This window comes from Oncorhynchus keta, chromosome 21 (assembly GCF_023373465.1).
Source record: "Oncorhynchus keta strain PuntledgeMale-10-30-2019 chromosome 21, Oket_V2, whole genome shotgun sequence".
Taxonomy (NCBI): domain Eukaryota; kingdom Metazoa; phylum Chordata; class Actinopteri; order Salmoniformes; family Salmonidae; genus Oncorhynchus; species Oncorhynchus keta.
In genome coordinates, this window is record NC_068441.1 from 23277294 (window position 1) to 23303205 (window position 25912).

Sequence of the window (25912 nt, forward strand, 5' to 3'; positions counted from 1 at the left end):
GATCAACAACATTGTAGTTACCCCACAATACTAAACTAATTGACAGAGTGAAAAGAAGGACAGAACAAATATTCCAACAGTTTGCAAAGTTCCACCAAAGTAATACTGCAAAGAAAATTGGCAAAGCAATTATCATTTTGTCCTGAATACAAAAAGTTGTGTTTTGGGCAAATACAATACAACACGTTACTGAGTACCACTCTCCATATTTTCAAGCATAGTGGGTATGTTATGGGTATGCTTGTAATTGTTAAGGACTGGGGAGATTTTCAGGATAAAAAATAAGTGTAATGGAGTTAAGCACAGACAAAATCCTAGAGCTAAACCAGTCTGCTTTCCACCAGACACTGGGATATGAAGTCACCTTTCAGCAGGACAATAAGGACTTTGCAACATCTGCTGATGTAAATAGGGCCTTATAAATACATTTGATGATAATTTCATTTAATCTGATTGGAAAACACAAGGCCAAATCTACACTGGACTTGCTTACCAAGAAGACCATGAATGTTTCTGAGAGGCCGAGTTACAGTTTTGACTTAAACCTGCTTGAAAATCTGTGGCAAGACTTAAAAATGTTTGTCTAGCAATACTCAACAAGCAATTTGATGGAGCTTGAAGAACTTTGAAAAGAATAATGGGCAAATATGGTACAATCCAGGCATTTATTATTAAAAACGGTACTATATGATTTCAATGACACAGACAATAGCCACATAGGCCTATATAATGAATACACTGTACAGAGAATACTTTCTGTAATAATATTGAGAAACATACTTACAAGAACATTATCCCACATCACAGCTATATTTCTTAATTCAGACCAAAACACAAAAATAATTCATTAAGAAAAACTGAATGTAATGCAATACCATGTGCACAAACTGGAAAGGAATGACACTTCACAAGGTTTCATACCAAGCTTCAGAACATTTAATCTATTTAAGCATTTTGTAATGTTCTCATGACAATGTCATTTGTTCTTCTAAGCCTGATGTCCACCAGAGGCATATTCGTTTTGTTTTTCCGTACTTGACACAAGTGCTTCGCTTTTCAACTAGCTAAAAGTTTGCTATTTGGAGTCTGTGTGTTTAGACCTACTTCTGTTTGTATCACCATACAGTAAAGCAATGCACGTGTTTAAAATACTGAAAGCATACGGTACACCGAACTCACCGCAGCTTAGTGCAGCACCCCCAACATAGCGTTGCGGACTGCTCCATTGACAATTAATTACTTCCGCCGGAATGCAAAGAGCTGGCTGTATCTGATGTTTGCTGCATAATAATAAATAAATAAAAATCCCTTATGTATTATTCTCCCCTAACCCTACCACCACACCCCTAATTGGAATAAACTAATGGATAACAATACTTAGACTTCTACTTCCAGCTTAAACATACTATACATTTTATAGCTAGTGTCCGTCCTCCTCTGGGTGCATTGAATTCAATACAAAGCCTGAACAGTTTTGAACAAATTCATTTCTCAAAAAATGAAGGAGATGCGAGAGAGAGAATTATATTTAGTTGTATTTTATTCACTTTCACTTACTTAGTTAGCTAAGGCAGCTAGCTAATTTAGCCTATTCAAACACCTGGCTCAAACAGAGACGGATGCTATGTTAGCTAGCTGGTTCAGGATATCCAACACAGGAACTCTTCCAACGCAAGGTACGTTTTCGGTTTTATTAATTTATTGCCACTGGGCCCCCCCAGTGTAACTGCTAAACTGCTTGCTGTACACTACACTGCATGATTGTAGCGTGTTTACTAAATCATTAGTTCTAGTAGCCATGTTGACTATGACATTAGCTAATATGGTGACAACAACGTAGGATGTGTGTAGTGGTTAGCAGTTATGATATGAAGGTTTCGCTTGGAAAGGTTTTTCCACCTGGGGATAAACATACTTGGACTTGTCCAATAGAAACTTTTGTTTGCAACTTTTTGGACTAATAATTACACTCTAGATCAGCTAGAAGCAGGCAAGAGTGTACAAGGCGGTATTGATTATGTCACTGTCTGTCACCTTGATTACTCACATTTTTCTCTTGACCTGTTGTAAACTTTCATTCGTAGGCTAGGTTGTAGCAATGCCATGATGGGTATAGGGACAATTCGAGGATAGATAGTAGCCTAAACCTGTTTGTCTTCCAAAGATTTGAGACTGGGACGGATGTTCACCTTCCAGCAGGAAAATTACTCTAAGCATATTGCTAAAGCAACACTCGAGTGGTTTAAGGGGAAACATTTAAATGTCTTGGAATGGCCTAGTCAAAGCCCTGACCTCAATCCAATTAGGAATCTGTGGTATGACTTAAATATTGCTGTACACCAGCAGAACCCATCCAACTTGAAGGAGCTGGAGCAGTTCTGCCTTGAAGAATGAGCAAAAGTCCCAGTGGCTAGATGTGCCAAGCTTATAGAGACATACCCCAAGAGACTTGCAGCTGTAATTGCTGCAAAAGGTGGCTCTACAAAGTATTGACTTTGGGGGGTGAATAGTTAAGCATGCTCAAGTTCTGTTTTGTTGTCTTATTTATTGTCTTTCTTCTTTACAAAGTGGTAAGCAGGGTTATCTTTGGTCTCTTTGTTGCCTCTCTGATTAATCCCCTCCTTGCCTGGTCCGTGAATTTTGGTGGGCGGCCCTTTCTTGGCAGGTTTGTTGTGATTCCATATTCTTTCCATTTTTTACTAATGGATTTAATGGTGCTCCATAGGATGTTCAAAGTTACGTATATTATTTTATGACCCAACCCTGATCTGTACTTCTCCACAACTTTGTCCCTGACCTGTTTGGAGAGCTCCTTGGTCTTCATGGTGCCACTTGCTTGGTGGTGCCCCGTGCGCAGTGGTGTTGCAGACTAAGGGGCCTTTCAGAACAGGTGTGTGTATATATATATATATACACTGAGATCATGTGACAGATCATGTGACACTTAGATTGCACACAGATGGACTTTATTTAACTAATTCTGTGAATTCTGAAGGTAATTGGTTGCACCAGATCTTATGTAGGGGCTTCATAGTAAAGGGGGTGAATGCTTTTGCACGCAACACTTTTCAGTTGTTAATTGTTTTGAAACAAGTAATTTCTTTCATTTCACTTCAACAAATTTGGACAATTTTGTGTATGTCCATTACATTGGGGCGGCAGGGTAGCCTAGTGGTTAGAGCGTTGGACTAGTAACTGGAAGGAAAATGGAAAATCCATTTAAATTACAAATTTAACCAAAACCTCAAGGAGTGATGAACACTTGCAAGGCATATACCACCCCCATTCCTTATTGCTTAAATAGAAATAAGACCATGCTCATAAAAAAAATATTTTCCTCCCTAATCTTAAACGGCACCAACCGCCATTGGTTTCTACAGATGGTAAATGAAAGATTAAAATTTGTATTATTATATTATTGATTGATTGACTATGGCTTTTCAAGTCAGCCAGCAGTGCTATTTGCAGAGTAAGGTCTAGGTAAATGGTGTGATTTTTCAGCCATTCCTGAACTTGTAACCAAAAACAAGCTACATACATATGAGCAGTACCAAATCAATTTATCTAATGATTCTGTGTCTTCGCAGCAAAATCTGTAGAGCTGGGATGGTTGTATTCCCCATATACAATTTACATCAACAACATAGGTCAAGCAGTAGGAAGCAGTCTTATTCTAAACTGGCCCCTCCTTGGATTATGTGTTAAAAGCTCTACAACAAAGCTTCCTTAGTGTCCAACAAGCTTTCTCTGCCCTTAACCTGGTTCTGAACACCTCCAAAGGTCATGTGGTTCGGTAGGAAAAATTAAACTGAAATTGTAACCATCTTTCTATGGCTTGTTTAAAAAATAGAGATATTTTGGAGAGGTTTTAATTTTAAAATAACCGAAACTGAGAGGTTATAATCTGGACAAAGGGAAAAAGTCCATTTTTGATCAAGGGGTGAGCCATTCTTACTAATCTGCTAGAGAACCAGTTCCGATTTAAGTATAACTTTTATATGACTTAAGCCTTTAGGGAGATTCAATATTCTAATATTTTATAATTTTAGTCCATCAAATTTATATTTATTATACAAATCGGCTCATTGAATTTTTCCAATGAAAGTGGATAAAGGAACAAGCAGTTCCTCTTCTAGAAGTTAGGATCAGTATATGGTCCCACTTTCGCTTATTACTGTATGTAACAGATTTTCCTGAAGTAAAGTGTTGGTTGGCTTCAGAGTTGAATGGGTTTGGATCAGTCCTCTTGAATGTGTATGGGGTTTATAACTATGGTTGTGGCGTCCTGGAACAAAGGATTTTCGATCTGAAACACAAAGGACCAACAAGAGAAGTTTAGTACAGAGCGAGCATCATGTTATCAACAACCAACACTTAACATTATAAATCTTTCATTAAAGAATCCTTAAGTTGATTATTTGCTTTAAAAAAACAACAAAACAACAATAAGAAGGACAAACACATTCACAAATAATAAAGAAATCCACTATTCATACAATAAACTATGAGACTGAGAACAATGGACAGATATTTGGTTATGAGAAACGACCAGTTAACGCAGAGACATCTATCCTATTTGACATATCATGGTGATTCATTGTCATGTGTATAATGTTCTTTCTCTCACATTTTTCCAGACTACAGTCTCCGTTGCTTTGAGGAAGCTGGCGTACTCTCTCCGGTAGTGGAACTCCAGCATCAGCCAGCTGATGAGGATCACTGCGATCCCAATGAAGATGATGCTGGACACCGAGCTGCCAATGATCACATAAGTCTTGTCAACAGAGCCTGCCAGGGATGTGAAGAGGAAGAGTTTGTAGTAGAACATGAGTCCTGACTTTTTGTCTAACGCAAAGCATCTTTGATCAAACAACTATAGCAGAATAGGTCCATATACGCAGAAGAAGGATGTCATAGGAGTGATCTTTTTTAGGTGTGCCTAAGAGCTAGCAATATTATGAATTGCTCCAATGAGCAGTGAGAATAGAAATGGTAAAAACAGTAAGCCAGTTGGATACATAGCCATGTTAAAATCTTGAAAATAAAGGATAATCACGGGGCAGATCTGCGTAGAGGACCAGGATGTTGCCGTCAGGGAACAGCTCCACTTTGTAGGAGATGGTGTCTTCTCTGCAAGGGAACTCCTGGGGTCCCTCAACCCAAGTGGGCTTGACTGAGCCACATGGTCGGCTACAGTTACTCTTTAGTCCATCACTTTCCTTATTGGCCAATTCACACGTCACACAGGCCCTGGAAATGTTACACAAAGACAGGTTAACAGACATACTGAAGGTACACAGGCACACACACAAGCACACACACAGACACAGACACTGCATTATTGTAATGTAAAGTGTTCCTGTGAGGTCACAATTGAAGTACTAAACTTTGGCAACCTGGAAACTCAATCCAAAATGACTAAATTGTTTTCTTGTACTCACAGGAATTTTGCGCATGCATTAGCAATCTTTGAGCAGCTCATGCCAAAGAAGTCATTGTTGCACTGGCACTGGTTACACTGGCATGTTCCCTGGCCATTGCACAGCTTCCCAGCAGTCCTGCACTGGTCAGTGAGGGTGGAACAGTCACACGCAGAGCCTGTGTAGTTGGCATGACACTTACATGTTCCACAGTCACACTGCCCATTACCTGCAGGAGACAGGCGGCAAACGTTGTCTCAAACAGCTGAAAAATGGGCTCCAATAAGGTGCAGCTATTTTTAATTTGTTTAATTTTACCTTTATTTAACCAGGCAAGTCAGTTAAGAACACATTCTTATTTTCAATGACGGCCTGGGAACAGTGGGTTAACTGCCTGTTCAGGGGCAGAACGACAGATTTGTACCTTGTCAGCTCGGGGGTTTGAACTCGCAACCTTCCGGTTACTAGTCCAACGCTCTAGCCACTAGGCTACGCTGCCGCCCCAACACATTCTTAACCAATCAAAATGCATGGCCTGAACTAACTGTTTTAGTTTACTCACCACTGCAGAGCATGTTGTTGTGGCGGTCACAGCTGTTGTCATCACATTGGCAGAAATCACCACGGTGGGTTCCCTGGCACACACATATGCCACACTCACAGCCCCCGTGCCCGCTACATAGCAGCGGGGAGCTGTCTTGGCGACATGTTGTGTCCATAGAGTCGGCAGAGATCATGTCCTTAGGCTGCTCACACTCACACCTTTGACCCAGGTGGTCCTCGTCACAGCTAAAGTGCACAGCATTTTACAAAAACAATGAAAAAAATAGGGTAAAACAACAAAAAACGGGACATTCTGGGACTTCATTTGGGCTAGGAGTTTTTTTCTGGTCAGGTCACGTAATCAGGGAAGACTTCTAGCCCTACTCATCAGTACCTCAAAAACACTTTAATCACTGTAACAATGGAAAACTATATTCACTTGAATCCCCTCAAGTTTTGATTCTGAGAACTTTTATATTTGATACATTTCTTTAACTATAGAAACTTGTTTACTGCTATGTGGTAACAGTCAAACTGCAGTCTGCAGCTGTTTCCCTTAGTGTGTGCAATTTGTAAGCACAGTTCTCTAATCTCACCAACCAGGAGGTGCTGTGAGTTCTCGTCATAATTTGAGGACTTGCCTGCAGATTCCGCAGTTGAGCGTTCCCTTTTCATTGCAGTGTGTGGACTGCTGTTCTGTGTCATGGCAGTCACAGTCACACAGGGTTTCCACGGAGACCTTCAGGGTCTCGCTGATGCCCTGCAATTTGAGGACAAACTGCTTCTTCTCCTTCAGACATTCTCCTTCAGACATTGAAATATTCAGACTCACTGTGAAGTCAACCTGGGTGCAATGGAGAGGATAATACACAATAAATTGGTCTGTAACACAAGTCCTATACAGTATACCATTAAATAAACCCAGTGTATGCTGGTTTTGTTGTTTTCTGCCATTGATTTCAAGTGAACAACTATTACATAACTACATATATTACATGACTAAATCCATTAAAGACATGAGCCTTGCTTTCCTTGTTCACATCTTGTTTTTTCCCTCCACCCCTGCTTTGTGCCAGACCTGCTGGTTGAGCTTGACGTTCATGCACTCGCCCCTCCTCTGCCACGGGGTGTTGTCCCCTTCTGCAGGGGTGCAGTGGGATCTGTAGGTCACGTCCAGACCTAAGGGGGCTCCATGGTGCTCCAATAAGATAGTGGAGGACAGGTTCTGTGAACAGATATGCATTACTATAGACAGGAGAGTTGATGATTTTACATTTTTGTCTATGTGTCCAATAAATGGAATTTCATTGCAAAGCCACAGTTTTGCAGTAGCTTGGCACTAATTATTGTCAACTGTGTTCTAGGCTTGAGACCGTTGAGATACTCACACTGTAGGCCTCTAAGATGAGCTGGACCACGTTGCTGGAGTCGTTCTTCAGGACTCCCAGCACTGACTGAGGGATTAGCTTACTCAATGCCTAGAGAAGTGTGTGTGTATATGTGTGTTTGTTTAGGTGTGGGCACAATAGAGAGAGACGGGTGAAGGTAGAAATACAGAGGTTAAACATTTTGTGAACTTTTGGAATTTGCTATCTCTCCTATCAGTCCTGACCTTGTAGGCAGCAACACTGTCCTCGGTGACAGCAAAGATGAGCTGGATGTTATTGGCTGCCAGGACCCTGGCGAGCTGGCCAACCGATGGGTAGTCCTTAGACACATAGGAAGTGGATTAAATAACCACAGAAAGGCGTCGTAGTTGCCCAGCTCTTCCACAACAAATGTCACTGAAACAAGCTCACTTCTTCTAAGTGTTGATCATCCCACCCCTCTGTTGATAACTCACATATTTAGTGCCATCGTAGAAGCCGCTGCCATTGAGATGACACTTCCCATCATTAGGTTCGAATATCCCAGCCAGCCTGCCGTCCCCGGCAATGTGGAAGGTGTCATCTGACGTGTAAACCAGGATCCGGGTGACATTGTTCCAACCAATCACACCCTGGAGGGAGGGAGGGGGAGGGAGGGAGGGAAGGGAGGGAGGGAGGGAGAGGGAGGGAGGGAGGGAGGGAGGGAGGGAGGGAGGGAGGGAGGGAGGGAGGGAGGGAGGGAAGGAGGGAGAGAAAGGGAGAGAAATAGAAATGGACAATGTAGACATACGTTGTAGCAGACTGGTCTCCTCGACCAAACGTAACATAGTACATGTAAATCTGAGGCATTCACATTAATATGATATGTAACGTTTGGTATGGTTTCGTAAGATGGAAGGTTACTTAATCCCCGACCTAGCTAACGTTAGCCACCTAGCTAGCCACCCCTAGCTAACATTAGCCACAACAAAATGGAATTTGTAACATATGATACATTTTGTAAATTCATAGCATATCGTACATTTTTCAAATTCGTAAGATATCGTATGAATTGCAATTTGTAACATATCATACAAAATGGAATGTCTCGGGATTTACTACTAAATGCTCTGAGACCGCATTGGTTGTAGACATCCTAGCCTCTATACAGAGGTAACTGTGTTTGGTCATGTACGACAGTCCTACCTGGCAGACAGCTGCCTGCATGATGGCGTCAAAGCCAGACTCGGGGGAGTCCAGGTTTCCAGAGATGATCTGGTTGCTGACCCTGGTCTTGAACTCGGCCACGTCTTGGGTTAGTCCCAGAATGTTCTGGAAGCTGAAGGCAGGTTGACAGGTGTACAGGCGGCTGGGACAGGGGTTCTTCTTCTTGTCCTTAACCTGGCTGACATACGGCAGAGCCACCTTGTCCACAAATGAGCCAAAGCCTGATAGGGAGAGAGGCGAGTGATAGAGATGGACAAAATGAGGATAGGTGGCATAGTCAGATGACTACACACAATTGATTAAATCCTAACTTGAAATCCTTACTTCTGCAAAAGTCTGTCTCCTCAGCACTCACCTATGCGGACCTTATTGGTGACGTTTTTTAGCGTAGAGAGGATTTCCTGGCCCAGATTCTTGATGGTGTCCAGGTCGTCCCTCATGGAGAAGGACAGGTCCATTAGGTAGTACAGGTCTATGGGGTAGCCCTCGGCTCTCTTGAATGACACACTGAAGGTCTGAGGGACTCCTGAAACCAGACGGGTCAGTTAGTACAGGTATGGCAAAGCATGCATCAATAGGAGACTAGTACTGTTATGTCTAGTACTTCACACTCCTTAATAAAGGATCAATAAAGCACCACAAAGAATTTCAGATTTGGACCTGTCCTTGCTTGTTCACTGAGAAATACTGAGCAGCTGCTGTGTACGAGTCATATAATTCTCACCGACTCTGAGTTTGAAGAGGAGGTTTTGTGGCTTAAGCTGGACCACATTGTCTGGGTCGCTGCTGAGCTCATTGTTCTTTAGGAAGACCAGTTCTGATTGGGGGTTGATGATGTCTGTCTGCTCACAGCCTCTGGTCCTCAGAGACTCAGCAGTGTCACACCTCCGCTCAGTGGACTCCCCAGACTTCAGGAAGTCCTGTCAGGAGGATAGGTATCATGGTCTTAGTTCATAATGATATAGACAATAAAACACTGACTCATACCAGTGAGGTGCCAGGTTATCATGTGGGCCTGCCTCTTGTCAGTTAAACAGATGGGGTTACATCTCTGTTTTAGGCTTAGAATTCTTACACAAAAACATTGTTATTATTTTTAAACATATATGGGACATGTGATTATGATACATAGGACCTATAGATTAGACCGAGAAAGGGTTAGATTGCAAGGAGAAATGACAGAGAAGAAGTCAAAAGCCAACAAACATTTGAATATCTTGATTCATGTCGAAAAAAAAGCAGTCAACAACAAAATGACAGATAATTTAAAGTATTGAAAGTAAAATGTGCAGGAGATGAACGTGGAAATAGAAAGACGGAAGTGAGTCTAACACCAGTAGCATGACGCTGTCATAAGAAATCACAGAGAGCTGCAGCAGCAAAATACACAATTAAAATATCAACCCTTTTTGGTTCCAGGTAAAACTATTTTGTGTTCCATGTCGAACCCTACATGCAAACAGTTCTAAACAGAACCCAAAGTTTTTTTTACCTGGATCCAAAAGGGTTCTACAGTCCCATCCCACTGGTCAAAAACTGGTTGAATGAACATTGTTCCATGTCATTTCAACCCCAAAAATATATGTGATGACGTTGAATCAACGTGGAAAACGAATTGGATTTGCAAAGTCATCAGCGTAAGTGCATTTCATCTTTTTTTTTCACCCAACTTTTAACCTAAATCCAATGACATGGTAAAATGTTTAATTGATTTCACGTTAGCTGACAACTCAACCAAATGTAAATCAAAACAATATGTTGAACTGACGTCTGTGCCCAGTGGGATACTGTCACGAATCCCGCTTCCTGAGTCTGTGTTTGCCTGTGTTTCTGTCCTGGAGTGTGTTTCCGGTGTCCTGGAACGCACCCTGTCTGGTTTCCTGGCGAATTAGCTTGTTGGGAGATCGATGTTCAACCGCACCTGTATCCCATCAGTAATCTGCACACCTGTCCTGATCATCACCTCTTCCCTTCAAAAGCTCTGACCTGACATCCATTCCCTGCCGGATCGTTAGCCATGAACAGTAGGTTGTGTCCACGAACCAGCCTCCAGTTTATAGAGTTTGTTTTGTTTTATTGTTTTGTACATCTTGCTTGCCTTGTTTTGTCTGTCTTGCTTGCCTTGTTTTGTCTACAGCCATTCACCCGGAACCCATACCCCATCCCTGTCTGCTCATCGCCGGTGTGTTGTTATCCATTGGATCAGCCTATCCACTCCCATCAACCCACCTCTGCTGCCCGCTCCTCCACCCAGAACCCATACCCCATCCCTGTCTGCTCGTCACCAGTGTGTTGTTATCCATTGGATCTGCCTATCCACTCCCTCCCATCAACCCATCCCCTCCGCAGTGTGTTGTTATCCATTGGATCTGCTCCTCCACCCTGCCCCTCTCCTCCACCCGGAACTATCTACCTCCACGTTCTCATTGATTAATAAATACTCACCATCTTTATACTCACCTTGTCCTGGTCTGCTTCTGGGTCCAATTCTGGTAAACCCTGACAGATACTGTATCCGCTACGGATCCGCAGTCAAACGACCACCTCTCATCACTGTCAAACTTTCCCTAAAACACTTCTGTGAGCAGGCCTTTCTAATCAACCTGGCCCAGGTATCCTGGAAGGATATTGACCTCATCCTGTCAGATGAGGAAGCCTGGTCATTCTTTAAAAGTAACTTCCTCACCATTTTAGATAAGCATGCTCCGTTAAAAAAATGCAGAACTAAGAACAGATATAGCCCTTGGTTCTCTCCAGACCTGACTGCCCTTGACCAGCACAAAAACATCATGTGGCGGACTGCAATAGCATCGAATAGTCCTGCGATATGCAACTGTTCAGGGAAGTCAGGAACCAATACACGCAGTCAGTCAGGAAAGCAAAGGCCAGCTTCTTCAGGCAGAAATTTGCATCCTGTAGCTCTAACTACAAAAAGTTCTGGGACACTGTGAAGTCCATGGAGAACAAGAGCACCTCCTCCCAGCTGCCCACTGCACTGAGGCTAGGTAACACGGTCACCACCGATAAATCCATGATTATCGAAAACTTCAACAAGCATTTCTCAACGGCTGGCCATGCCTTCCCCCTGGCTCCCCCAACCTCGGCCAACAGCTCCGCTCCCCCCGCAGCTACTCGCCCAAGCCTCTCCAGGTTCTCCTTTACCCAAATCCAGATGGCAGATGTTCTGAAAGAGCTGCAAAACCTGGACCCGTACAAATCAGCTGGGCTTGACAATCTGGACCCTCTATTTCTGAAACTTTCCGCCGCCATTGTCGCAACCCCTATTACCAGCCTGTTCAACCTCTCATATCGTCTGGATTCCCAAGGATTGGAAAGCTGCCGCAGTCATCCCCCTCTTCAAAGGGGGAGGCACCCTGGACCCAAACTGTTACAGACCTATATCCATCCTGCCCTGCCTATCTAAGGTCTTCGAAAGCCAAGTCAACAAACAGGTTACTGACCATCTCGAATCCCCTGTCCTCGGGCAGTCTCTATGGGGGTGCCACAGGGTTCAATTCTTGGGCCAACTCTTTTCTCTGTATATATCAATGATGTTGCTCTTGCTGCGATTCCCTGATCCACCTTTACGCAGACGACACCATTCTGTATACTTCCGGCCCGTTCTTGGACACTGTGCTATCTAACCTCCAAACAAACTTCAATGCCATACAACACTCCTTCCGTGGCCTCCAACTGCTCTTAAACGCTAGTAAAACCCAATGCATGCTTTTCAACCGTTCGCTGCCTGCACCCGCACGCCCGACTAGCATCAGCACCCTGGATGGTTCCGACCTAGAATATGTGGACATCTATAAGTACCTAGGTGTCTGGCTAGACTGTAAACTCTCCTTTCAGACTCATATCAAACATCTCCAATCTAAAATCAAATCTAGAGTCGGCTTTCTATTCCACAACAAAGCCTCCTTCACTCACGCCGCCAAACTTACCCTAGTAAAACCGACTATCCTACCGATCCTCGACTTCGGCGATGTCATCTACAAAATAGCTTCCAATACTCTACTCAGCAAACTGGATGCAGTTTATCACAGTGCCATCCGTTTTGTTACTAAAGCACCTTATACCACCCACCACTGCGACCTGTATGCTCTAGTCGGCTGGCCCTCGCTACATATTCGTCGCCAGACCCACTGGCTCCAGGTCATCTACAAGTCCATGCTAGGTAAAGCTCCGCCTTATCTCAGTTCACTGGTCACGATGGCAACACCCGCCCGTAGCAGGCGCTCCAGCAGGTGTATCTCACTGATCATCCCTTAAGCCAACACCTCATTTGGCCGCCTTTCGTTCCAGTTCTCTGCTGCCTGACTGGAACGAATTGCAAAAATCGCTGAAGTTGGAGACTTATCTCCCTCACCAACTTCAAACATCTGCTATCTGAGCAGCTAACAGATCGCTGCAGCTGTATATAGTCAATCGGTTAATAGCCCACCCAATTTTACCTACCTCATCCCCATACTGTTTATATTTATTTACTTTTCTGCTCTTTTGCACACCAATATCTCTACCTGTACATGACCATCTGATCATGTATCACTCCAGTGTTAATCTGCAAAATTGTAATTATTCGCCTACCTCCTCATGCCTTTTGCACACAATGTATATATAGACTCTCTTTTTTTCTACTGTGTTATTGACTTGTTAATTGTTTACTCGATGTGTAACTCTGTTGTCTGTTCACACTGCTATGCTTTATCTTGGCCAGGTCGCAGTTGCAAATCAGAACTTGTTCTCAACTAGCCTACCTGGTTAAATAAAGGTGAAATAAAAAATAAAATAAAAATAAATACTTCAGTCATTTGATACTAGTATAAATGGCTGAGGATACCTATAACATTTTTCTTTAAATGTATAACAATGTGAAGGAGGAATTGAAACATTCACTTGACCTAACTGTCTTTCAGTCAATCTCTCACACCTCTTATCATCAGGAGGTAAAGAGTTGTTATTTTGACACGTTAGCAAAATGTCTGCCAAACTGTAGAAGCTGTTGAAAAAATAAGATATATATTATCTTACATAAGCTTGATGGGACGTCATTGTCTAAGATCTCACCAAAAATGCACAAGGATATTACCATTCAGACTGCAATGAAGACCTATAGTATGTCGGCTCCCATTGTAAGTAGCTCCTACAGTGGCCCTAATGTCGTTGTCCCTACATGTTGTAAGTCAACTCACAAAGCATTCAAAGGCCATTGAGTTCAAGAATTAAGAGTAGAGAAAGTATAGCAAAACTCAAGGATAAAACATGATACAGTTTTAAACAAATACAGGCAGCAGCAGCAAGCTAGTTGATACATGATAAGGCTGACCTTGTGTTTGCACCAAGCACATCCAGGGCTCCTCAGGCAGGCTGAACATGAGGGCTGGGACACACATATTTGGGGGATCCCTGACACACCAAACAAAACAGTGAAATATGTAATTACCCCTGACTCTTTCAGACACACAGCAGAGATTGAGCAGATTGTGTTTGCTCTCATAACGGAGCTGCCATTACCCATGTCTGCCTTGTCAATTCAGAAAGTGAATTCTAATTCAACAATTGCAAAATCTTAATTAAAGTAAGTAATTAAATGACACTTCAATTTAAATGGGATACCCCCAACCCTGACTAGTAGTTGTAGATGAGAGTTACCTTGAATTTGGATCTGTCCCACACAGTACAAAATAAAGGTTCCTAATAAAAAGAAGCCAACCATTGCCTGAGGATAGCGATGAAATGAGAAATAGACAGACAGAGAGGATGAGGGACTTCTCCTGGATAGAAAAAATCAAGTGAGTTGTGAGAAGACGGAAGCAGGAGGCAGACAGAACTCAGCAGACAAGCCATTTCCCCTTGAGTTCTCACAAATTGTCAACCACCTACCACCTACATACTTCATTTTCGGAAGTTTCTGTAGTCGGTGCTCTTGGAAATAAGAAAAATAACACACAACCAATTCTGAGTCACTAGTTTGAAACCAGAGGCTTTCTCCAATCTCCTTCATGTGAGAAATGAAACTCAAAGCTAAACCAAACCTTATTTCTACTTCAGAAATGTTCCCCTGAAGTTCCTATATTGGTATGATCACACATGATAGGATCAAAGAATTATAGTGATTTGAATATCACTCTTACATTTACAAACATATACTGAACAAAAATATAAATGCAACATGTAAAGTGTTAGTCTCATGTTTCATGAGCTGAAATAAAAGTCTGTAGATATTTTCCATATGCACAAAAAGCTTATTTATCTCAAATTTGTTGCACAAATGTGTTTACATTCCTGTTAGTGAGCATTTCTCCTTTTCCAAGATAATCCATCCACCTGACAGGTGTGGCATATCAAGAAGCTGATGAAACTGTGGGTTTGCACAACCGAAGAACTTCTGCACAAACTGTCAGAAACTGTCACAGAGAAGCTCATCTGCGTGCCCATTGTCCTCCCCAGGGTTTTGACCTGACTGCAGTTCGGCATCGGAAACAACTTCAATGGGAAAATGCTCACCTTAGATGGCAACTGGCACGCTGGAGAACTGTGCTCTTCGTGGATGAATCCCAGTTTCAACTGTACTGGGCAAATGGCAGACGGCAGGTATGGCGTGTGGGCGAGCGGTTTGCTGATGTCAACGTTGGGAACAGAGTGCCCCATAGTGGGGGTGGGGTTATGGTAGGGGCAGGCATAAGCTACAGACAACGAACACAATTATATTTATTGATGGAAATTTGAATGCACAGAGATACCGTAATGAGATCCTGAGGCCCATTGTTGTGCCATTCATCCACCGCCATCATGTCATATTTCAGCATGATAATGCATGGCCCCATGTCGAAAAGATCTGTACACAATTCCTAGAAGCTGAAAATGTCCCATTTCTTCCATAGCCTGCATACTCACCAGACATGTCACTCATTGAACATGTTTGGGATTCTCTAGATTGACGTGTATGACAGCGTGTTTCAGTTCCCACAAATATCCAGGAACTTCGCACAGCCTTTGAAGAGGAGTGGGACAACATTCCACAGGCCACAATCAACAGCCTGATCAACTCTATGCAAAGGACATGCAACCTGCCTAAATGACTACAGACCCGTAGCACTCACGCCCGTAGCCATGAAGTGCTTTGAAAGGTTGGTAATGGCTCACGTCAACACCATTATCCCAGAAACCCTAGACCCACTCCAATTTGCATACCGCCCAAACAGATCCACAGATGATGCAATCTCTATTGCACTCCACACTGCCCTTTCCCACCTGGACAAAAGGAACACTTATGTGAGAATGCTATTCATTGACTACAGCTCAGCGTTCAACACCATAGTGCCTTCAAAGCTCATCACTAAGCTAAGGATCATGGGACTCCTTCTACAACTGGATCCTGGACTTCCTGACAGGCCACACCCAGGTGCTTGAGGGTAGGCAGCAACACATCTGCCACGCTGATCCTCAACACTGGAGCTCCCCAGGGGTGTGTGCTCAGTCCCCTCCTGTACAACCTGTTCACCCACGACTGCATGGCCAGGCATGACTCCAACACCATCATTAAGTTTGCAGATGACACAACAGTGGTATTCCTGATCACCAACAACGACGAGACAGCCAATAGTGAGGAAGTCAGAGACCTGGCCGGGTGGTGCCAGAATAAACAACCTATCCCTCAACGTATCCAAGACTAAGGAGATTATTGTGGACTACAAGAAAAGGAGGACCAAGCACGTCCCCATTCTCATCGACGGGGATGTAGTGGAGCAGGTTGAGAGCTTCAAGTTCCTTGGTGTACACATCAACAACAAACTAGAATGGTCCAAACACACCAAGACAGTCGTGAAGAGGGCACGACAAAGTCTATTCTCTCTCAGGAAACTAAAAGGATTTGGCATGGGTTCTGAGATCCTTAAAAGGTTCTATAGCTGCAACATCGAGAACATCACTTGCATCACTGCCTGATACGGCAATTGCTCGGCCTCTGACTGCAAGGAACTACAGAGGGTAGTGCTTACGGCCCAGTACATCACTGCCATCCAGGACCTCCACACCAGGTGGTGTCAGAGGAAGGCCCTAAAAATGGTCAAAGACCCCAGCCATCCAAGTCATAGACTGTTCTCTCTACTACCGCACGGCAAGCAGAACTGAGTGACAAGTCTAGGTCAAAAAGGCTTATCAACTGTTTTTACCCTCAAGCCATAACACTCCTGAACAGGTAATCAAATGGCTACCCGGACTATTTGCATCGTGTGCCTCCACCAACCCCTCTTTTTACGCTGCTGCTACTCTCTGTTTATCATATATGCATACTACCTCAATTGGGCCGACCAACCAGTGCTCCAGCACATTGGCTAACCGGGCTATCTGCATTGTGTCCCACCTACCACCCGCCAACCCCTCTTTTACGCTACTGCTACTCTCTGTTCATCACATATGCATTGTCACTTTAACCATATCTACATGTACATACTACCTCAATCAGCCTGACTAACCAGTGTCTGTATGCAGCCTCACTACTTTTATAGCCACGCTACTGTATATAGCCTGTCTTTTTACTGTTGTTTTATTTCTTTACCTACCTATTGTTCACATAATACCTTTTTTGCACTATTGGTTAGAGCCTGTAAGTAAGCATTTCACTGTAAGGTCTCAGCGCACGTGACAAATAAACTTTGATTTGATTTGAAGTGTCGCGTTGCATGAGGCAAATGGTGGTCACACCAGACACTGACTGGTTTTCTGATCCACACCCCTACTTATTTTTATTTATTATATTTTTGTTGTTGTTGTATATTCTCCCCAATGTCGATCTTGTATCATCGCTGAAAATCCTCAACGGGTTCGGGAGGTGAAGGTCGAATCATCCATCCTCTGAAACATGACCCGCCAAACCGCATTTCTTCACATCCGCCCGTTTAACCTGAAAGCCAGCCGCACCAATGTGTCAGAGGAAACATTGTTTAACTGATAACCGAGGTCAGCCTACAGGCGCCCGGCCCGCCACAAGGAGTCGCTAGTGCGCAATGAGCCAAGTAAAACCCCACAACCAAACCATCCCCTAATCCGGACAACCCTGGGCCAATTGTGATACAGCCTGGGATCAAACCCAGGTGATGCAGTGCCTTAGAATGCTATGCCACTCGGGAGGCCCCCTTTCATTTTTTTTGTAAGGTATCTTTGACCAAACATTTGCATATCTGTATTCCCAGTCATGTGAATTCCATAGATTAGGGCCTAATTAATTCATTTAAATTGACTGATTTCCTTATATAACTCAGTAAAATCTTTGAAATTGTTGCATGTTGCATGTTGCATTTATATTTTTGTTCAGTGTTCTTACTCATCCACAACTATACCCAACGTTTTAAAAAAAGCTGCTCATCCACCTACTTTACATACATTACACTCATACATTTCAAGGCCTGCTTTGAACTTGGCTTTTGGGCATTACAGACCCATATCTATGGGCCTCATCCAATATATGCTCTCTTTCTCTCTCTCTCTCTCTCTTTCTCTCTCTCTCTCTCTCTCATACATACACACACAGCAGATGTTCTGGGAAGGAAGTTGACCTGTCTGACTCTGAAATGGAGCAGACGTTGACTAGCACAAACCACAGACTACAGATTACTTAGTGCAACCTTTCTGACTGGCTGGGAGACTACCTGTAGTTAGATAGAGGTCATCATATTGTGTACACACACGTTTGGTATACTTTATAACATTTGTAACTGAAGGAGAAAGAGTAAAGAGGGAAATGGTAATGGTTAAGCTTCATGACTCATAGAAACCAGGAGACCTTGCACTAGCAGGTGCCACGGTCTTCATCTCTTCTGTCAGTCATCATCATCATCATCATTACCAATCAGCCTAAGAACATTTAGCCTTTTCAGCATTTTTGAACTCATACCTTATATTTTTTATTTGTTCAATTACTAAATTCATAACAATTTTATTATTTGGGTTGGCTGTACTTAGTCAGCCTATTAGGCATAATTTAATAAAAGACTATGTAAGTTATTGTGATAAAAAGCCCCACAAAATTTGTCCCATTTTCTATGCAATACATCGTTACTATTTTTTATCATGTCATGTGTGTAGCAAAAAAACAAATAAAACCTCCAGAAATGAAGCAGAGTTTAATTAATTAGTTCAGTTTCAATGCAAGAAAGAAGTCTTCATTTTGTAAACTGTTCTGCCATACAAATAGGGGAGAAAGCAGTGAGCCAGACACAGGAAACAGCACACCGAGAGTGTTTTTTTTTTTTGTGGCTTTGAGATAAAAGTGTTAGACTGACTCCACTGAGAGATCTGCACAGTATTGTTGCAGGGTTTCTGCAGAATGGTGTAGAATGACTTCTGTGATGTAGAACAGTTCAAAGCTCCACACAACAAACTGTATGTACAGACTCTTCCTCATAACCACTAGGACTACACTGAGATGATACACACATCTGTTGACTGAATGGTTGACTGTTACCATCCCTTTCTCTTCATAGGAGTGGGTGGGCCGAGATGCAATACCAAGGGTCGGTATGTATGTGTTTATGTGAGGTTGTGTTTATATGTGTGTGCTTATTTGTGTGTTTACATTTTGCCCCCCTTGACTAGGCCTGTCTTCTTGATGACGTGCTCCATGGCAGCCACCTCAGAGGTGTCTATTTCCACAGTGTCATATTTGGCCAGGATTTTCAGGATGGGCCTTAGCCTCAGCCACCACTCTGTCTTTGGGATACGGTGCCTATGGAGGGAGGAGGGAAGGGTGGAGTGAGGGAGAAGAGGGGGAGGAGAGAGAAGACAGGGTGGTGGAAGAGGGGAGTGAGGAGGAGGACAAAGGGATCAGAGGAAGAAAACAGGAAATAGAGGGAAAAAAACAAGGGAAATGCTAGAAGGAACCTGGGCTGGTTTTCTGTGAGCAATCTGTTCAAATAAACATTTGATGGTTCTAAATGGATTGGCATATACTTCCAGACAACAGCACTTTCAACTTAACTACCATTGGTCGTCAGTAAAACCCAATTGAACTCAATGTGGAACGCATAAAGAATAGTCATAAACAGAAGGGAGAAGGAGGAGAGAAAGGAAGTGTGGAAACAGAGGGATGACTAGGACTTACTCAAAGTCAGTGTCGTCCTTGAGGGAAGCCAGGGGCTGGAAGACCAGGGATCTCTTCTTCATGCCCAGCACACAGGCTGAGTCTGGCATGTTGGCAAAGATACGTCCTGGGGACACAAAGAGGGCCAGCATCAGTATAGGAGGGCAGTAGCCTGGCCTTGCCTGGCCTAGCCTTGTATGGGATTTATCCAGCTCCTCTCTCATGGCAGGACAATAGTAGTCAGAGGAGCAAGTTATGAAGACATTGTGCTTCTTGATGGAAAAAGTATTGAAGTGATCGAAGAAATTAAGTAATTTGGTCCAGCGTGTCAATGATCCTCACCGTGTCTGTAGCACTCCTTCAGCTTGTTAGTCAGCCACAGGACAGACTTGGATCCCATCTTGGTACCAAAATTCCTGTCAAAGGGGCTGGGGGTTCCACCCTGGTGGTGAGACACAGAAAAAGAGAGAGAGACATTGTGAGAGAGAGAGCAAGAGAACAAGAGAGAGAGGGGGAGAGAGATATGAGCATATACATAAATTGATTCCAGGGAAAAAATATAATATATATATATATATATATATATATATACACTGAGTGTACAAAACATAAGAACACCTGCTCTTTCCATGACATAGACTGACCAGGTGAATCCAGGTGAAAGCTATGATCCCTTATTGATGTCATTTCAATCAGTGTAGATGAAGGGGAGGAGAAAGGTTAAAGAATATTTTTTAAGCCTTGACACAGTTGAATGCACCAAAGAGCACCAAAGAGTGAATGGGCAAGACAAGAGATGTAAGTGCCTTTGAACAGGGTATGGTAGTAGGGGCCAGGCACACCAGTTTGAGTGTGTCAAGAACTACAACGTTGCCTGGGATTTCACACTCAACAGTTTATGTGTGTATCAAGAATGGTCCACCAAACAAAGGACATCCAGCCAACTTGACATAACTGTGGGAAGCACTGGAATCAACATGGGCCAGCATCCCTGTGGAAGGCTTTCGACACCTTGTGTAGTCTATGCCAGACGAAAGGAAGCTGTTCTGAGGGCAAAAGGCAACTCAATATTAGGAACTCAGTGTACAAAACATTTTAGGGATGAGAAAAACACTTTCGGTATTAACTAAAACAACTAAAACCAGATATAAAGTATGTGGAAAAGATAATGGACCTATATATATATATATTTTTTTTTATCTTTAAGAACTAACAATCACCAAATAAAAATTTGACAGTCAGGGAAAATATAATAAAAACATTTAAAAAATACATTTAACATTATATATTTTGATCTCTAAAATGCAACCAAGGGCCAACAGTACCCCCTGCCACGCCCCCTGCCACACTCCCTGCCACGCCCCCTGCCTCACCCCTGCCACGCCCTCTGCCTCACTCCCTGCTGCGGCCCCTGCCACACCCCCTGCCACACTCCCTGCCATGCCCCCTGCCACACCCCCTGCGTCGCCCCCTGCCACACTCCCTGCCACGCCCCCTGCCTCGCCCCCTGCCAGACTCCCTGCCACGCACCCTGCCACACCCACCACCTAAGCCCCTTTATGATAAAAAAAAACCCTGGAATCCTTATATTACTTCGGAAATATTATCTACAGGTTTGGAGTTGAGTCCATGAAACAGCTAGAAGAAGCATCCATCAGACCTGCTGCATGTGTCCTAAGACGTTCATCCTGCAGTCGAACGTGCCCTTTCCCTCCTCTGAGTACAGGTTGTAGAGGAACTGTGTGGTGTAGTTCTCATTGGCATTAGAGTTCCTGTGGGCAGGAGGAGGGCGGTATTATTATAAGACAATCCATAATTTGTTAGTTGTAGTAACAAGAGAAACAAGAGAATGATAATGTCTGAGAGATATCAGGCAAGGATGTGTTTTTGAGGAGAGCACACCCACCTGAGAATGAGGCCTCTCTTCACTGAGGTCTTCATCTTTTCTATCAGATGCTCCACGTTCAGCTACAATAAAACAATACAACAGTAAAACCATGATTCAACAGCCCAAGGTCCCCATTTTTTGGGATATGTCTGAAATATACCACATAATCTATCCATCCATCTGTGTTATTCTGAATATGGCCTCTGACCTCTAGGTCACGGATATGGAAAGGCTCTTCATAGATGTAGGCATCATCAGCCCCAGATGACAAGCCAGCCATGGTTGCTAAGTAACCGCAGTATCCCCCCATGGTCTCAATGATGAACACTCTCCTCTTAGTGCCAGCAGCAGACTGCTTTATCCTGTCGCAAGTCTGACAGAGGAAAGAAGAGAAAGAGAGAGGGGCAAGTATGAGGAGGGATGTGTGTCTGGGTATTGTCATATGTGTATTTAAACCTTTGTGTGTATGGGGTACAGTGTGTTTGTGTGAGTTTGTCTGCATGTGAGTATCTGGGGTACAGTGTGTGTGTGTGTGTGTGTGTGTGTGTGTGTGTGTGTGTGTGTGTGTGTGTGTGTGTGTGTGTGTGTGTGTGTGTGTTTGCCTGCATGTGTGTATTTGGGGTACAGTGTGTGTGTGTGTGTGTGTGTGTGTGTGTGTGTGTGTGTGTGTGTGTGTGTGTGTGTGTGTGTGTGTGTGTGTGTGTGTGTGTGAGAGTGTGTGTTTGTCTGCATGTGTGTATCTGGGGTACAGTGTGTGTGTGTGTGTGTGTGTGTGTGTGTGTGTGTGTGTGTGTGTGTGTGTGTGTGTGTGTGTGTGTTTGTCTGCATGTGTGTATCTGGGGTACAGTGTGTGTGTGTGTGTGTGTGTGTGTGTGTGTGTGTGTGTGTGTGTGTGTGTGTGTGTGTGTGTGTGTGTGTGTGTGTGTGTGTTTGCCTGTGTGTGTGTATCTGGGGTACATCGTGTGTGTGTGTCAAATCAAATGTTATTTGTCAGATGCGCTGAATTACAGTGTGTGTGTGTGTGTGTGTGTGTGTGTGTGTGTGTGTGTGTGTGTGTGTGTGTGTGTTTGCCTGCATGTGTGTATCTGGGGTACAGTGTGTGTGTGTGTGTGTGTGTGTGTGTGTGTGTGTGTGTGTGTGTGTGTGTGTGTGTGTGTGTGTGTGTGTGTGTGTGTGTGTGTGTGTTTGTCTGCATGTGTGTATCTGGGGTACAGTGTGTGTGTGTGTGTGTGTGTGTGTGTGTGTGTGTGTGTGTGTGTGTGTGTGTGTGTGTGTGTGTGTGTGTGTATATCTGGGGTACATCGTGTGTGTGTGTGTGTGTGTGTGTTTGTCTGCATGTGTGTATCTGGGGTACAGTGTGTGTGTGTGTGTGTGTGTGTGTGTGTGTGTGTGTGTGTGTGTGTGTGTGTGTGTGTGTGTGTGTGTGTGTGTGTGTGTGTGTGTGTGTGTGTGTGTGTGTTTGCCTGCATGTGTGTATTTGGGGTACTGTGTGTGTGTGTGTGTGTGTGTGTGTGTGTGTGTGTGTGTGTGAGAGTGTGTGTTTGTCTGCATGTGTGTATCTGGGGTACATGTGTGTGTGTGTGTGTGTGTGTGTGTGTGTGTGTGTGTGTGTGTGTGTGTGTGTGTGTGTGTGTGTGTGTGTGTGTGTGTGTGTGTGTGTATATCTGGGGTACATCGTGTGTGTGTGTCAAATCAAATGTTATTTGTCAGATGCGCTGAATTAAATGGGTGTAGACTTTACCGTGAAATGCTTATTGGGAGTCCTTCCCAACGGTGCAGAGTAAATAAAATACATTGTAACACAAGAGGAATAAAATACACAGAATGAATCTATATACAGGAAGTATAAGTACCAGATCAATGTGCAGAGGTATGAAGTATTTGAGTTAGATATGCACATAAAGGCAGGGTAAAGTGACGAAGCATCAGGATATGTCTGACCATGGTGATGGTGTTAAGGGCGGTGTCAGCTCCGATGCTGAAGTCCGATCCAGGAACATTGTTAGAGACGGTGGCGGGAATGACCACCATGGGGATACACAGCTCCTCGTACATCTCCCTGGCTGTCACCAGCTCCAGACCACCCAGATACGCCTGACAAGGAGACAACGGCATCAACATCTGGATTAGGCATCAACAGACATGACAATATTCATGATACTAATAGTTTGTCAACTATAGTGCTTATGCTTAATGAATATGTTCAATCAAGAATATTTGTACACTTATACTTTAAGGACCGATTCTATAAAGTGTCATGACGGTGGGCCAGTGAACCATCATAACACTCTCTCTAATCCAACCCCTTGATCCTCACCTCAAAGCCTCCGATGATGATCAGAGAATGGATGTTGAACTTGGTAATGTTCAGGCTGATTTGCTCAATGTTTTTACCTGGCAGGTGTCTTCACACCAGAGAGGAGAAACAGAGAGTTAAATGTGACCATCTGGTTAATCTGTCAACAGAAGCTTCTATTCCTATAATTAGGGCCTTGTGTTCATCCTAAACATGTGACTTTTAGCTTTTCCTGGACAGGTCACATGGTCAGGAAGACCTCGAGGCACTACATAGTGGTGTGTGTGCTCTGTGGAGATGTCTCACCTCTTGGTACCGAGATTGGACCCTCCCTTCCCAGTCCATCCACCCACTTGAGCCCAGATGATAGGCTCAATCTGGAGAAGGGGAAAGAGAGATGAGTATGATATGTTTGTGCGTGTGCACATGCGTGTGTGTCATTTGTGTTGAGCTGTCCAACAACTTGGCAATGAACTGATGTTCCTGAGGATGTCACTTGTTCACTTCCCTTTGCTGAATTTAAAGGAAATGATTACGTAGTATAAGAAAATGGTGGAAACCTCCACTAGCCCAGGCCTCCACCAATCCAATGCTTTAAGGCCCCGATTCTGACCCGAGTTAAGAGTGCGTAAATTCCCTTTTTATGCACTTTTCTCTCTATGCCTTTTCTGACCTTGAACTTAAGCATGAGAATAGTGTGCTATTCACCTGCTATTCATTTTGGTTGGGATCAAATAAATGAAGATGTGGTGGAGGTGTGTGTACAGACACACCATATTCTGACCTTGACTTAATTCCCTAATAATTCCACCCCCTTTATGTGCCAGAAAACCATGGATAAGGTCTAGTGAACCTACCGGTTCCAAGTGGAAAAAGCATCTACTTCATTTTTTACAATATAAATAACACCATTCTCCATGCTCTGTCATTTACAACTTGATAAGAGCTATTGAAAATAGATGGGTAAATGAGTAATCTGTTTGGATAAGGGAATTGTAAATATAAATGACACTTGTTATAGATATATTTGACCTTCTAATGGCTGGAGACAAATGTGAAACCAGTCATATGGCAGCAAACTAAAGCATATCAACATATCAACTTTCCCCCAGTAAAGTTGAAATGATCTGCCATTATGCAGAATTTTAATTGTACGGCCTTTTAAGTTGGAGGAATGGGCACTCTGGATTGTCTTAATTATAGGCTCCCCTGACATTCTCTGCTTCCTATTTCTATCATGTTGAATATTAGCCAGTATCAGTATCGACTGTCAGTAGGCCTAATAACAACACATATTACACTGCTAATTTACTGTTAGTTCTCTTCAGTCGGTATAGTCTACATTATCATTACATTTAATTCCATTGTTTGGTTTACCTTCATTTGCTTCCTCTGTAAACGCCGTCACTACCGTGTTGTTGTTGCTGAGGATCATTAGTAACAGTTGATAATATAAACATGACATGTAGGCTAATTAACTCGTTCGGAGCACAGACCAAGCCGTAACAGTTTGAACCTGACACATGGCGCAAAACTTGACGGTGCCATCACACAGTTCCTTAGTTAGCGCAGGAAACAAACGAGAGTATAGCCTAATTGTCACGCCCTGACCTTAGTGATCTTTTTATGTCTCTATTTTGGTTTGATCATGGTGTGATTTGGGTGGGCATTCTATGTTCTATTTTCTATGTTTTTGTATTTCTTTGTTTTGGCCGGGTATGGTTCTCAATCAGGGACAGCTGTCATTCGTTGTCTCTGATTGGGAATCATACTTAGGTAGCCTTTTTCCCTTTGTTATTTGTGGGAAGTTATCTTTGTTAGTGGCACTATAGCCTTGTAAGCTTCACGGTTGTTTCTTCATTTGTTGTTTTGTTGGCGACATTTTAAATAAAAAGGAAAATGTACGCTCACCACGCTGCACTTTGGTCCACTTCTTTCGAAGGCCGTGACACTAATATTGTACACTATTCTTTTGTGCGTAAAAGCTCTGCAAAACTGTTTTTTTATGATTCATAAATACTTTCCTAACCCTAAATAATCTACGAACATTTTTCCCTACCAATTGATGCTGAAACGGAGAGGAATCTGCATATATTTAGATGGCTTTCT

At 43.2% G+C, this 25912-nt stretch overlaps 2 protein-coding genes across 2 annotated transcripts in view; both read right to left on the reverse strand.

Annotated features, from left to right (window-relative positions):
- Positions 1-3282: 3282 nt before the first annotated feature.
- LOC118372468 (integrin beta-7-like) lies at positions 3283-14439 on the reverse strand. The gene is made up of 15 exons (XM_052473540.1): positions 14192-14439; positions 13866-13945; positions 9261-9456; positions 8892-9062; positions 8516-8757; positions 7807-7962; positions 7576-7671; positions 7352-7441; positions 7042-7188; positions 6605-6807; positions 5983-6209; positions 5442-5649; positions 5057-5250; positions 4628-4788; positions 3283-4306 (listed from the first exon to the last, which is right to left on the reverse strand). Exons 1-15 carry the CDS (start codon positions 14253-14255, stop codon positions 4238-4240), a joined length of 2304 nt encoding a protein of 767 aa, XP_052329500.1. The 5' UTR covers positions 14256-14439; the 3' UTR covers positions 3283-4237.
- Positions 14440-18648: 4209 nt separating this feature from the next.
- Positions 18649-25912, reverse strand: part of LOC118372466 (ATP-dependent 6-phosphofructokinase, muscle type-like) — a 22290-nt gene continuing 15026 nt past the window's right edge. The window contains exons 15-23 of the mRNA XM_052473541.1: positions 24110-24180; positions 23825-23912; positions 23449-23601; positions 21716-21880; positions 21526-21587; positions 21280-21391; positions 19962-20061; positions 19641-19746; positions 18649-19265 (exon numbers count right to left, since the gene is read on the reverse strand). Of these exons, the coding sequence (XP_052329501.1) occupies positions 19112-19265; positions 19641-19746; positions 19962-20061; positions 21280-21391; positions 21526-21587; positions 21716-21880; positions 23449-23601; positions 23825-23912; positions 24110-24180 (1011 nt within the window). The 3' untranslated portion in view covers positions 18649-19111. The remainder of the gene's footprint in view (positions 19266-19640; positions 19747-19961; positions 20062-21279; positions 21392-21525; positions 21588-21715; positions 21881-23448; positions 23602-23824; positions 23913-24109; positions 24181-25912) is intronic.